Here is a 16773-nt window from a genome sequence, read left to right as displayed (position 1 = left end):
AACACATATCTGACACAGCACCAAAGGACCTGTATATGAAAAATACCTGTTGGGAAGGGGAAAGGCCAACAAGCTATTTCATCTGGCTTGCAAGGACTTAACAGTGCTGTCTGGCATCACTCGGTGGAGAAACGGAAATAGGGCTGAGGTTGGAGGCCCACATGTCCCTCTTGAGTGCATAGCCAGGATTCCTTCCCCCAGAGTTCTTCAATACAACACGTTTATTTTGCTGTGTGGCAGTGCTGTACAGTACACATGCATTACCAGCAGTTTTAGAGCCCTCAGTTGTCATTCTTCCTGCCTTTCCTGAATTTCAGAAAAGATGCAGGACCACAGTCTACTTCCTCCATTTCACCTGCAAGGAAACAGGCCAGAAAGTCCAAAAACACAGAGGCACTTGCTGGCAGGACTGGAGATGAACCTCAGAAAGCTGAAATTCCAGTCCACCACTCTCACCATTAGGGTTCTCCCTCCCTGGTGCTGGAAGAGGAAAACCTAGTGCCAGCTTTCCTAAGGTCTCACTCCTCTGATAAACTCTTTGCACACCTGAACAGAAATTATACTAAGGAGACTGCAAACACTAATGTAAACTCTTCTGGATTTTAAAGGGACTTACCATCTCTCTCTTAGTGCGTCACAAACGATTTGGGGCATTCTAGGCAGGGTTGGGATTCTCTTAAACACTGTAAGATTGTTCTAGAAAGAGCCAGGAGGTATTTTTGATTCCACTGGAATCTGAGTGGAATTTCCCTGCTCAGATAGGGAGAGTACCCTGCACTTCCTAACACACATTATCCTGCACCTCTTTTTCCTAAACCATGAAACAGCAGAGCTCTGGTACCAATTCCACCTCTCAGTGCCACAGAGTAAGCTATAGGATGTCCTATAACAAGCAAGGACAGGGCAGCATGTAATGGGGAAAAAGACTCAAAATAGCCCACAGAATAGAGAGAAAGAGTGAGAAAGGGAAATGTGCCATGGAAAGCAGAAGGGAGGGAGAACCCAGGCCTCTCCCACCAGTTCATGTCAGTACGTGGAATGGTGCATCCAACTCAGGAGAGCAATGACCCAGTTCCCCAGCTGGGACCCCTTCAGCCACAGAAAGAGTTCATATAAGTTGATTTGCCACAGGCTTAAGGCTTCTGTGAATGAGATCTGGGCCCTCCTGTAAAGTGAGTGACTCTTGCTCCTCTGGTACCTAGAATGAAAGAAACAGTTGCATTAGATACCTAGCAGGAAGAAGGTTGTCCTATATCTTTAGCACAACTGACCCTTCCCAGAGGAGGGGAATGTCCCACATCTGGAGAATCACCAGCAGTGTGGACCTCTGAGAGTAGGGTTTTTTTTCCAAGTAGTATTTATAAGGAGGTGGGGACTGCCTTCCAAGCACAAATCTGGCAGAAGCAGCAGCCTGCTCCCTTGTGAGCCTGATTCTCTCCCCGTTGCATGTAGTGACACTGGGCCACCACATCCTCTCTTTCTATGTCCAGCTTCACATCAGCTAACAGGGACAGGTGGACACCCCTACAGCCTTTCCTGGTAGCACACTGGTAAGGGTCCAGCAATCTTGACGCACTGATTCCGGGAAAATTAATTCTCTACCTTTCTTTAGAAGCAGAGGTTAACTGGGCTTTGTATATCCTTTATCAGCCAGAACAATAACTGGTATTTCTTCTAAAAGGAGGAGGAATTGGAGGCAGAAGTACATTGACTCACAGATGGAAATTACTTACATGAGTCCTCTTTGTGGAGAACACCAGTCCGATCTTCACGGTCAGCCCTAGCACCTCAGTCAGGCTGCAGAAACTGGCAACAATGAACTTGCAGATCTTTCCTACTTACAAATACTTCCCAGTGGTGATGCCTGTAATAAGCAGGATGGCCCTTCCCCTACTCTGGAAAGGCAAACCCTAAACCTTCACCCTAAGGCCTCCAACTCCATCCCTGTCCCCAGCCCCAGAGTGGCAGACCTGCCTCTGGCAATGCCGATGGGCAGGAGAACAGCACAGACAGAACTGAGGCATGTAACTGAGCAGCAGATGGGTTAATGGGGGGGAGAGACCCACATCCAAGAGTAAGAGTAAAAGTTCAAGAGGTCAAGCTGGTTCTGTCAGGGTTGGACAAGGGGGGGCTCTAATAATACTTAATGGCCCAGAGAAGGCCCAAGAGCTCCAGTTAATCTCAGGACTGCACCTTCCATCCCTGCCTGAGCTACACTGAAGGAATACCAGTCCCCAGCCCATGCCTTGCTGTGAAGTCCCTTGACCTGGACCTGAGCTTACATACTGACCTCTTGGCTTAACCTCAGCCCTGTCTTGACACCACAGACCTGCCTGACAACCACTGGACCTGATTCACTTTCTGGTTTTACCTTGGACTTTCCCTGTCACCATGATGTTGCACTATGATATGAACTTTTGATTGGACCTGACTGCCATCTCAAAGACTGTCCTGCTTGCCTTTCTCAGCTACTGTGAGACTGAGCCCTGGGATTGCCCCCAGCCCCTGCTCCTGGTCCCCAGAGACAGCCCCTGCTGCTTAATGTCTGGCCTCTGGTGCTCAGAGAAGAGACTCACGTGGAAACGGCTCTGATGCAGCATCGAGACATGTTGAGGAAGGAGCTGGCACTGGCCCGAGTGTGAAGGGCTGACTCAATTCCCCTTAGCAAGTCATTTGTCTTCAGCAGCAGCAGCATCTGGCGGGGAACATTGTTGAGGAGCTGGGTGATCTGGGGTAGGTAAGCAGCAGCGTTGGACCGGATCTCCACATCCTGCAGCCAGCCAGGTCATGTCAGGGAAAAAGGAGAGAGAAGCTGAAAGTGCATGGGAAACTCAGTTCCAGGTGCACCTGAGAGCTGGCAGGAAGAGCCAATGTTTTTCCAGACCATGACTGCAGTGTGGAAGCTAAAGAGCTCTTTTCCCTACCTTCCTTCATACACATGGTTGCCCCAAGCATTCACAGCACCATCACAGATCACTCTTGCCATATTCCACCTGCCCCTCAGTGAGGCAGGGCCCTGTCACTGTCAGGAGCCTCTCAGGAGAACAGGGCACCCACTGCTACCTCGGTTCCCAGCCCAGAACCCAGGCACATAGTGACCATGTCTCATTACTGCCCTTGCAGCCTTCTGACTGTGTCTCACCACACCAGCCCCAAAGCTGGCAGAGCTGTAGGTAGTACAGGTCTGCTCAGGAAGGTGGAAGCATGCTGCAAGGACAACCAGACTGCTCCTTGTCTTCCTGTGCCATGCAACTAATAGCTTTATGCTATACCAAGGAAGCTGTTTCCATGGCCTAGTTTAGTCCTCTGTCCTCAACACAACTCAACAGAGGTTTTAGCCTGGAGAAAAGAAGGCTCAGAGGAGACCTTATCACTCTACAACTACCTGAAAGGAGGCTGTGGTGAGGTGGCTTTCTGAAAGGACTTTGTAGTGAAGTGGGTGTTGGTGTCTTCTTCCAGGTAGGAAAAACAGGCTGCTCAGGGAAGTAAGTGGTTGAATCACCATCCTTGGAGGTATTTAAAAGATATGTAGATGTGGTACTTAAGGACTTGGTGGAGTGGTCTAGGTTAATGGTTGGGCTTGGTGATCTTAAAGGTCTTTTCCAACCAAAAGGGTTTTATGATTCTATTCTAAAATTCATGTTCCTTGGCTCCCCAGATTCTAACAAACAGACCGCTCACAGCAGGATCCCAGTGATTTTGGCTGGACTACAGTCTGAACCATTTAGATAGGCTACCCTCCAAAGCATAGCATGTAAGACAGACAGTACTCACTCTTCTGCCTGTTTTTAGAACTGAGAATTCCCCCACCATCCCACTAGATGTAGCACAGTGTGATGTGGAGCTTATCCCACACACATACCATGGCCATACATCTTCCTACCAAGGCCATGACATGAATCAGCAAATCCAAACAGAAGTCCCTGGAACATCTGAAATCTCCAGAATCTACCAGGACACACACAGATGGTAGTAAATGACTTCTTACAAGAGCGAGGCTCCTTTGTAGGAAGGGGGATGGACAGGCCTAAAACCTTTTCTGCTCTGGAATTAGGGATGGTGAGCCTATATTTCACAATATGAGATCTCACACTCACTCACTGTTAACTTCAGACTTACAATGAAGGAACAGAACTGCACAAATTGAGTGTGCAGGCTGCAATGGTCAGAGCTGTATACAGCTCACACACCACCATGGTTGCTTTGTTGCTAATAAATAAATAATTGTTCTCCTCCCTCCATCACTACACAAAACTTCAGCAAGATGACTCCTAGCTCTCCTAAATGTCATACGTTTTGTTCCCTTATCTGTTGGCAGAAAACACCTCCCTGATGATCTTTTATCCCTCATCCTAGACAGCATCACTACAGAACCTACTTTATTTTTCACACAAAGGTTTACTTTTTTATTTCTTGTATGTTTATTTTAAGCTCCAGCTGCTTGTCCACATCACAAAAGAACCACAAAGTCTGTCATCAGAATTGTCATTTTCTGTCAAGGAGGAAGCCTGTGTGCAGAGGAAGAAATGAGCTATGCCACAGGACCTGAGAAAAGCCCCTTGGCTTCAGTTGCTGAGGCAGGATGCAACAAAATACAATCATAAAATCACACAAGATGAGGCTAGCAGCAGTGGTCAGCTGCTTGGCCTCCGCTTAAGGCTGCAACAACTACATCTCTGGCAATCTTCACACATTTGCCTACTCTGCTCCTAAAACTCTCACTAATGTGACTCAAGCCTCCCCAGACCACCTGCACCCGCATTGTGCTGGCCTTGCCAGTAGATATGGCTCTTCTCATGCTTAACCCTAATCTCCTTAGCTGAACTTACGCATTACTTCCTGTCCTGTTTTCAGTAGTCTTTAACAGACTGGAAATCACTACTATAACTCTTCTAAACCTGAGTTTTTCACACTTTTTCTGCCCTAACTTGCTCAGGCTTACTTTATGGGTTGCATCTGCTTAACCACTAGTTCTTGTAGCTTCCTACTGGTCTCAACCCAGTTTCATAAAATCTCTCCTGAGATGCAGTGTCTCAGACTGGACACAGCACTACAGGCAAGATTTTGTTTGAGGAGGGTTGCTTACTTCTCCCACAGGCTACTCTCATCTGGAAACATCTTCAAGTACACCCTCTGGAACTCCCTGTTGGTGGTACCCACCTACACAGCCCTTAGCTCTTGCTGCTGATAACATCTTTCAGATTCACCTCTAAACTAAGGCAAGCAGCAGCTCATTTCCTAATGCTGTAGCAAATCTGCTCAGCTCCCCATTATCTGCTGCAGGATCATCCAGTTTCAGTATTAATTGTGTCATGTAGGAAAAGACAACAGAGCTGGCTCCATCCACACAACTCAATTCAGAGTTCATTAGCTCATACAAGGCACTGTGAGGCTGCAGTTACCCCTCTGGCACAACTTCACAAGCCAGTTTAGAATAAAGTTGGCTTTTTAGCTCGGATTCAACACTGGCCTTGTAGTATTGGAGTCAGCTCTGTGCCAGTTTTCTTTGGTGCCTCTGAATTTTTTTCTGGAGCTGGTAGCTCCAGAACTCACCAGATCAAGCACAGATCTTCTAGCCAATCACTGTATTATTTCTGATATGCAGAAAATTAATTCAGGTAGGAAGCAATAAAATTACTAGGTCAGGGGGTCCACTACCCAAGGTATCTGACTACTCATTGCTATGGATAATGGCAACAGTGCAGCAAATTCTGCCATATCCATCCAAATGAAACTGCAGCTCAAAGAAATTTCTGGAAGAGAATTTCATAGGACAATATAATAACACTACTTAAATTAATTTCATCCTCTCCACTACAAATGTGTACAGATAAAAACAAACCATAGGATACAATATCTTTCTGCCTACAGACACCAGTCCATTGGGTGAAATCACATCAGTATATACTCATCTCCAAAAACAGCACAGCTGGCAGGGGCTGCTGCCATTCTTTAAGGAGGTGTGTGCATGTCAAGAGTGTGAGGAGGTGTGATAAGAATCCCAGCATGTGTGGATAGGAAAGGGTGGAGAATGTAAGTGGCAATTTTCTAGATTTGTAGTGATTGAGTTGACAGGATCCGCAGTTAAGCAACCTTGACTCCAAGTTAATAGGGTTTCTGATTGGGAAGTAATTTCCAAGGGTTTTTAGGAGTTTGTATCAGCGCTGATAGTCATTTACATGAATAGTGATAATGCATTATCCTTCTCATGTCTTCCAACTAAGCCTTTATGTCTCTTCTACCTTAACCTATCTTCCTTGATGGTTCCCTACACAGCTGCATTCAACAGTTTTTTAAGAAAAGGCTGATCTGCAAATGTTTTCCTTGCCAGAACTGGGGAACATTTAGCCATTAAAATATTATAGAACATTGAAGCAGCCCATGACAAGTGAAACTGGGAAATTAAGTTCAACCATTATAAAACATTGCAGAAGGAGTCCTGGCTTTTTCTAGATTAGACATCACTGCAGAATTTGCTACATTGCTGCCAGGGGTTGCTCAGCATTGCTGCGGTATCAGTGGTTCAAGTGTTTGCAACAAAGAAAGGTACATGAGGAGAAGGCAGGGCACAGAACCTACAGGGAAGGGCACACAGGACCTACCTCGCTGGCTGAGACTGGCGACCGGTCAATGCCCCTGTTGACAGACTCCCAGGATCTGGCAGTCAGCATGCAGGCAAAGAGAGGGTACAAATCCCCCGCCCCAAGCCGCCGGCTGTACTTCTGCACCCTCTTCATATCAGCCTTGATGAGGGCCTGCCAAAGACGGCAGTAGTCCATGCGAAATGGCTCACTCAGCACCTGGAAAAGAAGACATGGCCCCCAGAAGGACACAAAGGTCAGGGAACCGGGAGGAAAAGGCCTGTGCCCCATTCCCCATTTCAGAGTCAAGAATTATCCTTGGAGGGTTATAGGATGAATAGGAAAAATGTTTTCATATGGGTTTAGCAAGGCAGGGCTCCAGCTGGGGTATGTTTTTTCAGCCTGATGCCCAGAGGCATTCTCACAAGGCCCTAGCTACATACCTGGTAAAGCCCATGGTCCAGGAGAATAATGTGGGCCTTGCCAGAGGCTGGGCATTTCTTCACTAGAACATTGCCTGGGTGTGGGTCACAGTGCACAAAGCCATTCACAAAAATCATTTCACTGTAGAGCTTCCCCAGGTTTCGAGATATCTGTGAGGAGACAGGAGATGGTCACACACTGCCACCCACAGCAGGGTGCCTGTCAAGGAGGGGTGCCTGCATGGCAGCACTGCAGGGAATGAGGGTCTGGTATGTGCCAATGTCCCCATGCAGCAGGAGTCTTGAAGCTCCTCACACTGATAAATGCATAGGGTGGCTGCTGGCATCTTTCACAGGGAGACCCAGAGCATCCAGGGCAGGATCCGTGCAGAGGGAACCATGAAGGTGTTTGTAGGGTCCGTGGTTATTTAAGAACACTTATCTGGTATAAAAAAGAGCAAATACCTGTGGGTAGGAATGGGGTTTTTTGTAATGAGGAGGAAAGTGAGACAGCAGATAGGAACCAATTAGACTTTAGAAGGAAGTCATGGAAAGAACTGCTGGGGTGGGTGAGAGACCACTTGAAGGACGACTCACATGTTTTCATCAATGGACAGCAGCAGGACTCAGCAGAGAAATGGTGGGAAGAGATTCAGCTTGTCCATCTGCTTACCAGAATGAACATGGGTTCCTTCTCCCCTCTCTCCTTCATACTGTCCCCTACTTTCTCCCTTCCTTTTCTCAGATCCATGCTAATCTGATATGCAGTGTTTGTGAATATGAAGCAGCACAGAAAAGCTCTTTAAATCAGCCTGTCACCACTGTGAACCTCCATGCCACTGCCCCTTATCACCAAGAGATGCTATTAAAATTAAAAACCTCCTAGGAGCAAGCAAACATCCACAGGGCCTGGGATCAGTCCCTCACCACACACTAACACAGCAGCCTCACCCAGACATCCCACCACCAGCCCTTCCTGCCATCAGAGAGCAGCACAGTGCTCCATAGCAGAGTGATGAACAAGCAATTACAAGACAATCGTTACAAATTATTCAAAGCACGTCCCCAGACACAAAGCATAACTGGCAAACAGGCAGCTGTCCCCATGAGCAGAGCTGATAGAAAAGGTAATAGATATACTAACAACAGCTCATCTTAAAGCAAATCAGATAGCCAGGGAAGGGCTTGTTTTACCCACCTCTGAAATGTGGCCACCTCTGAGGTTTGTTATGCACAGTACCCAAGTAACTACAGATGAAGAATGGGAACCCTTCCTACAGCATACCAGCAGAGACAGTTGTAGGACCAGCTGGTACAGCCCTCTGTCCCTTAACTAGGACCTGGAGCCACTGCTGAATCATGGAGAATGCTGCCCCCATGCTGAATCACCCACACAGGTGATTCAGCCCTGAGGTCCTCCATGTGGCAGCTCCCCTAAAGCTACACAGCTACTATTGTAAGTACTGACTGAGGGGAATGAGGTTTCCTTTCTGAATCACCAGCAGAGATCACTGGGGCAGTCAAGTGACCCTTATAGACCTTCCAGGTCAATAAGCTCTAAAACTGGGTAGGATCAAAATGTGAGGTGTGCTGTGACCTCCTTAAAAAGCAGAGTAGCACTTGCTGACAGCCCAGTTGGACTCTTAGAGAGAGAAAAGATTTTAGAGGTATTTTCCAACCTTGATGATTCTATGATTCTATCATTCAGTAATGTGCCAGACAGTCTCTTTTAAGCCAGTCATTCATTGACACAACGTACCAGGGACCTGCACACCAGGAGGAATGGCCTTGGACATCATGACTGATCACAGCATCACAACACCTGTGCACACACCAAGCAAACCGCATTTTGCCCTCTCTACCTCAGCTGTTTTCCCTCTGGGAACTTGAAAGTGCACAGAATTAATGAAGATAAAGACCTGGGCACAGTCTAGGGCACAATGTGATCTCTCAAATCCATCTAAAACAAGTCCAGAAAAGGGCTGGTAATTCTGCAAACCTGTTGGCTGGTCATAGCTAATGCATAGAAAGTTAGTAATTTATGGCACTGGAGTATAGGCTGTTTCAAAGACTGCAGATTCTCCTTCTGTACTGCATTAATACCATAGGTTGGAAAGTCAAGTAGTGAAACAAGTTGCCCAGAGGTTGTGCAACCTTGATCCTTAGAGGTTTTAAAGATCTGACTGGACAAAATGCTGAATAAGCTGGTCTGACTTCATAGCTGACCCTGCCTTAGAATAAGGTTTGAAAAGAGACTTGTTGATGTCACTTCAAATCTCAAATATCCTCAGATCCTGCAAAAATACCTCTCACCAAGTTACCCACGCCACCCTCATAACAGCATCTTATGGAATGGCGTTACGTTCCAAGTCCAGGGAAGGTCTTCTCTCCTGAATCACCATCAGCAGACAGGTTACTAAACAGATCTGTGGTCATAGCCTTTTGCAAGCCCACAATTCAGCACAAAAGCAACTTGGGATTCATCTTCCCATCTTACCATAAAAACAGAGAGGTCACAGTCCTGTTCAGACTCACAAGCTGGTTCATGCATACAAGATAATCTTCACCAGTTTCCCTATCTTCTCTCCTTACCCTGCTGTACTTAATATTTACCTCTTCCTTGAGCACCTTCAATGAGTTAATTCATTGAAACTAGACTTTATGATTTCCTTAAGACAGAGGAACACATTCTGCATAATTTAGTTATAGCATACAGAAGATATGTTACAGGGATTTACGATACAAGAACATAGAAAGTTTTTACTTTGGGGAAAAAAATTATACAGTGTAGGAGACAGACCTGTCCTATACACTAAAGTATTTTTGCATATTTTTGTCTGTTGACATACCTCTAAAATAGGGGAAAAAATAAGAAAGAAAGCACCAATACTGTTGAATTCTAAGCAAAAAAAAAAAAGGAAGGTTATGTTTTTAGGGCTTAGAGTGTGATACGTGAATAGGAATCTATGATTATAATTCAGACAAAATGAATTCACATTTCTAGGGAGAAAGTTTAAGAGAAAACAATGAAACCTTTATATACCTTAACTCTCAAGTACTGTGCCCCACCACTATGGGCCTTTATTCTACCCCTATTGAGAAAGTCACTAGATAAATAACACATTCACTTTGGAAGAACACATTAGGTGAAATGAGAAAACAAATGTGTAAAAATCTTTACTCAGGAGAAGGGGGGATCCAGCATGCAGTTAGGCTGTGTAAGACCTTGGGGTGAAGGCTGTGTCTTGCAAATGAGACAAAGGGTTTCAGTGATTTACAGAAACAAAGATCAAAGTAAACACACAGGCTTTTTGTTAGTACACAGAGAGGTCATCATTCCTTTCCATCCAACACAACAAGGTCCTTTTTATTACCAGGGTCCCCCAGCATTGTTCTGTTGCATACTGTACAAAAACAATAATCACCCTTTGAATCCTGAATTCACTCCCAGATGCTTCATTAACAGAGATTCGGACTACACAGAGTTCAGAGAAAGCAATTAAATGAGCAGGATGCAGAAGGAATTTACTTTGGAAAAAGATGAAAAGATTTGAAGATTCCAAAGCTGGCTAAGAAATGGCAGAGGAGGGGCAGTATACTGATATTAGAAGGTTTGAATAGGAAGGAAGCAGGAGCACTTGTAGCACTGGATGTGCTACAAGAAATACAACTAAGCAGAAGGGGGTGTAATCGAGAATGGCATAACTGAGGCATACATAACACATAGGAAAAAAAGCTATGCTAGTCAGCAAGCAGAGCTGAGCTTGGTTATGTCAGGTTGTCACCAGACTCTGGCTTTGCCAGAGGCATGTCCTTGCATGTTACTAGAAGGTGTGATATTGCCCAAAAGAAGTTCCATTTGTCTGTATTGCAGCAGAACATGATGACTACAACCTCCAAGTGAGCCTCATTCCTCACCAGCCAATGCAGATAGCAACCTGCCATTGCCACAGTAGGTGACATGACCATGACACTGTGTCAAGCGAATTGCACACTTTCAGGCCAATGTTTTCATTTTGAAAAAAACTGTAGCTGAGAAATAAGCAGACTGCAGACAACAAAGGGGAGAGTTAGCTCTGAGCAAAAACAAGAGAGTGACAGATACACGTGTAACAGCCAGAGTTGGAGTGACTCCTCACGAAACTAAGCGTATGAAGTTCATTTTAGGTACTGAATATGGTTAGGATGCTACATGTCACAAACCAACCTATGTGAGGTATAAGCCAATACAGAAGAAAAGAATGCAGTGCAGACATTGAAGACCGTTATTGTACAGTATCACATAGTGTCTATAAACTGGCCAAGTTCACTGGTAAATAAGACAGAAAGCATGACTTTGGAGGCTGTTCCAGAAATTCATTCTTTAGATGATCAGAACCTTTTTTTTAAATCTCAGCCTAATTTTAATGATGTCCAGTTTCAACCATTTCCTTAGCTAATATAACAGTAGAGTTTTAACTCTCAAGTATTTACTACTCCAGTATTTTCACCAGTGAGATAATTATCAGCATAAATACAGTCTAAATACTGTCCCATTGCTACAAGATGCTCCTTTGTCTGATATGTCCTACGAGTCACCATGCCTTTTACACAGTCACACTGCACTGGAAACACACTCTTACCTGCAATTGACAAATACAGATAAATTAATTCTAATATTGCACTTCCCTCTGATGAACTCCCAGCATATTTAAGAGACTCTTCTTACTAGTTTTTAAGCGTATGGCTTTTCACTTGGTATTGCTCATTTTTATCCCTTTTTATCACTTCAGTCCTGAAGGTCACCAAGTGCTATTGCTACTACAGTCTTCCTCTACAATGATAGAACCTTCTTCACACAGTTTTGTTCATGTTGAGGCTATCACTTAATTTATTAAATGTGTTTGAAAAGCAAACCTCACAAAACTGCATTAAGGTAATTTCTCTCCACCATTGCCTTTAGCAGCTTCTTACCTATTTTGCAATGTCCCTGTGAATCCCCACATTTTCCAGTTAAATGACTCATATCCAGTGTACTAAGTATTTTACCAAGTACACTTAACTGCATTTCTGTAACTGAATTCAGAGTATCCCAAGCTGTAGTATTGGTAGCAGCAGTGATATATTTCTTCTTGTATACATACACATCTGCAAACTGTTGCTGCCATCACTTTTGAAAGCCTAGACAACTTGTTACCCTCACGTGATCCACTAGGAGGTACTTTTGATGAACTCATATTACATTCCCTTGTATACAGTCCCAGAGCAGCAAACTCCAGGGCATGCATCAGCCCCCGCAGGCAACTCTCCTCTTAGCAGCACACACAGATGACAGAGCAACCTGACAGTAAAAAACCACTGGAAAGTCCATCACAAATTAGTATCTTTACAAACACCAATACAGAATAGTTATCAAGAAACCTCTCAGAAAGGAAAGAATGCATGGAAATTGAGCCTATGAATACTTCTAAAGTAAAAAGATGGCACATAGATCATGTTCATAGGTAGCTGCTCTGTAACAAAACAGACTTCAGTTATCCAGGGAAAATCACTGATACTTTCCTGGCCTTGTGAACAAGCTGAAGTCATCCTGACTCCAACTGACATGAAAAAGAAAGGCAAAGAAAAAAATCTTGTGACATGGTCCTGTAGAGCTGATCCCACCATCTGCCCCTGATATGACCCAGATGAAACTGCTTGATAGTCATCCTTTCCTGTCCTACCTCTATCTGTGACTGTCTCTTAAGATCAGGAGCAGATACTAGTGTCTGGCCTTAATTTGGCTGTAATATTTGTCAGTTATTTTAAGAGATGGTGACACTAACTTCTACTGATCTCATTAAAACTAAAGGTCATTGTGCAGCTCATTTCTCAGGGCTCAATATTACCTCCTCAGGCCAAAATAATAGCATTGATTTTGGAACTTTAATCGAAGGTTAATTGGATTGAAGATTGTATCGAGTTTTTTCTTTCTTTCATTGTCATTACAACCATCATCTAAGGTTTTTCTTAATCCTGCTAGGGCAATCCTGCCCAATTAAACTGGTGTCAAATCAGCAAAGGGCCCGATGGAGAACAGCCAAAATTTGGAGCCCACTCTTTGTCTCTGCTCTGAAATGTCCCTTGTCCATAGCAGATAAGGATGGTGACACACAAGAGATCTGATTTCACACTGTGCCCTCTGTGATCCAGTTGGGAGGATCAGAACACATTGCTCTGTAATGCATTACTACTGCTATGCGCTGATACACCATCACAGCAAGGTGATGTCTGGACACACATGATGTCATTAAGATACAGAAATAGGTTTCGGGACTCCTGGAGTGTACTCCTAGCATGCGACATACTCTCTGCTGGGACTAAGGAAATTATTTTCCTGCTCAATGCCTCATCTTCCATGGAATTTAAAAGAGAAGAAGTATTCTGAACTCATATACCCAGGGAACTGAAGGACCAACTTGATAGGTTTATACAGATCTCAAAAGGACAGAGACAGAGAAGACAAGATGTTTATTTAATTGCTTCTTGAGTCTTTGTCAGACCCAAAATGAGCACGGGGATCATTTGCCCTTGGCTTTAAAGGTAGCCATATTTCCTTGGATTTAATGTAAAGCATCTAGCTGAGATGTAAGCAATTAATTGACACGGATGCTTGAGACCAACTTTGAGTAGAAATGGGTTTGTGCACAATTTAACTTTTACCAGATGTCTTTGCACCTGGTTCAGAAGCTGGAAATGCTGAAGGTCACTATCCTTGCTTAACAGTGCCTTGTGAATTTTCATTAAGATTCAGACAAGGCAAAATGTGGAAGAATCTGCAAAGACACTTCTCCCCAGACTAAATCAGAAGGTGCAAAGAGCAAGAATAGCTTGACGGCAAGAATAGCCCCTGAAAGTGTTCACCTCCATGCTCCATTTCCTTTTGAGTGTTCTAAGCACAAATACTTGAGACGTGAGAGGTTTCCACACTTGTGCTGACAAAGGGATTTCCCCTGGGAAATCCCACTTAAATTTTAGCAACTACAAGACAGAAGCTCCTGACTCTTGGCAGAAGGGTAAATCCCACACTTCAAGCATATTTCTAGTGGCAAAGCTGTCAACCATGAGAAGGTAGCTGGGCTCTTTATCGAGCTTGGAGATACAATTTTAGTGCAATACCCATTTAGTAACAGAAGGAAGCAAAAAGCCACAGTAGGATGGGTTGACAGATGGCAATAACTGCTCACGGTATCTCATCTTAAGTACCTTAGCTGTTTGCTTTCACTTGTCAGCTGGACAAAACACTCTCATGACTTCTGAATCATCCACAGCTCATGACCAGGCTCCCGGTGAGCTGAAGTACACAGCATTGTTTCCTTTCCCTGACTCAAGTCTAAGACAGGGCGATCTTGGAGGACTCTCTACTTGGCTACTTGAGCTACTTGGTTAGGTGGAGGCAATACAGCACATTCCACAAGAGCATCTGTAAGTCCCACAGCTGCCAATACAGCAGCCTGTATGGCAACTGGAGGAACATCCACAAGCATGAACAGGGAGGACCCACACAGCAGGTCAGTGATAATGTTAAGAATTGTATACACAGTTTCTCTAAATGGATCAGGTAAAATCAGAATGGGTGTAAAAGAAACATTTATGCTATTAAAGCTATTAAAAGTCCAGGATCCTTCCTTCCTTCCTGCACACAATATATACAAATATATAAACACAAGATACAAATATCTTGAGAGCTCCTCGATCTAAGTTTCCCGAATATCCCAAATGTATCTTCCAAATCAAGGCTGTAAATGGACTTGTGTCTTGAAACAGGAACAGCCCAGTTTCCTGATCTTCCCTCAAAGTTCATGCCAGCTCATTTCTTGGTAACTCCCCTCTCCAGGCTTCCCTCCCACTGTCAGTATCTTAGCTGTATGCTCATCCCCAGCTACACTTGCACATGAATAAGTAACTGTTCCACAGGCAGATATTTCAGTGTTTGCACTTGTCTTTAGAAATCAAAGCCTTCTCTGATTAAATGCCATTACAATCCAGCGCTTGGATGGATCCAGAGAGATTAATGTGCTTTTGGGCAGCTTTAATGATAATCCTGCTACAGACGGTATTAAGTAAATGTCAGTAACCTGGTTTGAAGGGAGCTTTCACCTCAGGGATCCTTTCCATTTAGAGGAGAGAGGCTCAGCTTGCTTTTCAAGGCTGCATTGTCACACAAGAGAAATCCTGCTTAGTGAAGACTCCTTCCAACCAGTAAAACAAAATGGAGTAAGATGACAGAGAGGTTGATAGATAGATTGAGGTGATTCATAGGGAAGCTAATGCATCTCTTGAAAGCCAGAACTCCTTATAAATCATAAACCATGTCATATTTTTGAAACATGGGTTGCCACCTGCTCCTCATGCTCCTTTCAGCATCTGTTACTTTTTGCTCACTTCAGCATCATGCAGTTCCCCACCCAGGGCATGAAAAGCAGCAGCTCGTAATGAACCTTGGTCATAGATGTCCCCATCTGCTGCACCTTGGCAAAGAAGTCTGAGATATGCCCTGCACCTACCTCATCTTACTGTGGCCATAATAGCAGACCTCGTTCCCCATCACATGATTCTGACAGGCTCAGTACTTCCTCTTTTCTATTGTTGCTTTATAGGCAAGCAGTAAAAATTAATTATGAATTGGGGAGGAAGGCAGGGGAGGGGAAGGGCAGGGGGATAAAAGCTAAAAAGAACAGCTCAGCACAGGAACTGAGAGAGTTTGTAGAAACTCAGTCCTAACACTGAACCAAGTAACATCCCACACATGACGACTGCCAGAAACCTCTGAGGTTTATACTTTGCAGTAGTAGAGGTCTGTTCAAAACTTTCTAAAAATTACATCTTAGCCATTGCTTAAAGACCAGCTCAGAATCAGTAAAATACATGGTTTCACTGCTGCATGGAACTTGTTGTGCCAAGATACCATAAAATGACCTTCCCAAAAGCATAAATTTTGACTATCACAAGTAAAAAGCTCTGCAAGTTAGAAAAACTGAAATTAGCTTATTCTCTACTTTATTTTGGTATGTACTGGCAAAAAAATATCCCACTGAAAGGGTGAAGTCATTGAATTTTCCACCCTGACTGGATGAAGAAAGCTACGGAAAAGATTGAAATGAATGTTTTTTTCTGAGTTTCTCCAGACAACTTTGCCAAGTCCAGCAGATTGAGAAAATTCAAAGATATAACCAAAGTCCCAGGGAGCTACACTATGCTAGCTACCTAGATGTCACTGGATCTACTGTCCCAGAACTGTGAGGAATCCCAGCTCAAAATCTGAATGTACATATTGCTCAAGAGTTCTCCTGCTAATGCATCAAAACAGGCCTCTCTGACTGCCTATTTCAGGACTCAAGAATATTTGCTGTTGTGTCTGAGTACTGTGAGCTAGATCTAACCTCTGCTTTTATAGCAGAAGAAAAGGATAAAATAAACTCAGTCAAAGAAATAACTCTCTTGCTTTTGACCAGTTGACTTATTCAAGTGAATGGAGCAGACTCTGCCATCTGCCATGGACGAGGCTTTTAAAATCACTCTTGATGGCAACGGCCATGAGCTGCCATGTTCTCAAGAGTCACACTATGATGCTCTGTGCAGACCAGATACATCATTGAGACACTTACTTACCTTTGTAAATACATAGAAATATCATCAGCACAAAATAAACACAGAGAATTGTGTCTACCTCTGAGAAACTGAAAATAACCTCTATGATCCTCTGATGGAGGAAAACCACTGACCCAAATACTCCAAATTCTTCTTGAAGG

General features: G+C 44.1%; 1 protein-coding gene across 2 annotated transcripts in view; it reads right to left on the bottom strand.

Moving 5' to 3' along the window:
• Nucleotides 1-204: 204 nt before the first annotated feature.
• Nucleotides 205-16773, bottom strand: part of ADCK1 (aarF domain containing kinase 1) — a 78216-nt gene continuing 61647 nt past the window's right edge. For both annotated transcript variants that reach the window (XM_030452376.1, XM_030452377.1), the window contains exons 8-11: nt 7025-7174; nt 6603-6800; nt 2577-2770; nt 205-1198 (exon numbers count right to left, since the gene is read on the bottom strand). In XM_030452376.1, the coding sequence (XP_030308236.1) occupies nt 1027-1198; nt 2577-2770; nt 6603-6800; nt 7025-7174 (714 nt within the window). In that variant the 3' untranslated portion in view covers nt 205-1026. The remainder of the gene's footprint in view (nt 1199-2576; nt 2771-6602; nt 6801-7024; nt 7175-16773) is intronic.

Source organism: Calypte anna, chromosome 5A (assembly GCF_003957555.1).
Source record: "Calypte anna isolate BGI_N300 chromosome 5A, bCalAnn1_v1.p, whole genome shotgun sequence".
NCBI classification, from domain to species: domain Eukaryota; kingdom Metazoa; phylum Chordata; class Aves; order Apodiformes; family Trochilidae; genus Calypte; species Calypte anna.
Note: the sequence above shows the minus strand (reverse complement) of the source record. Positions and strands in the feature narration are given on the sequence as shown.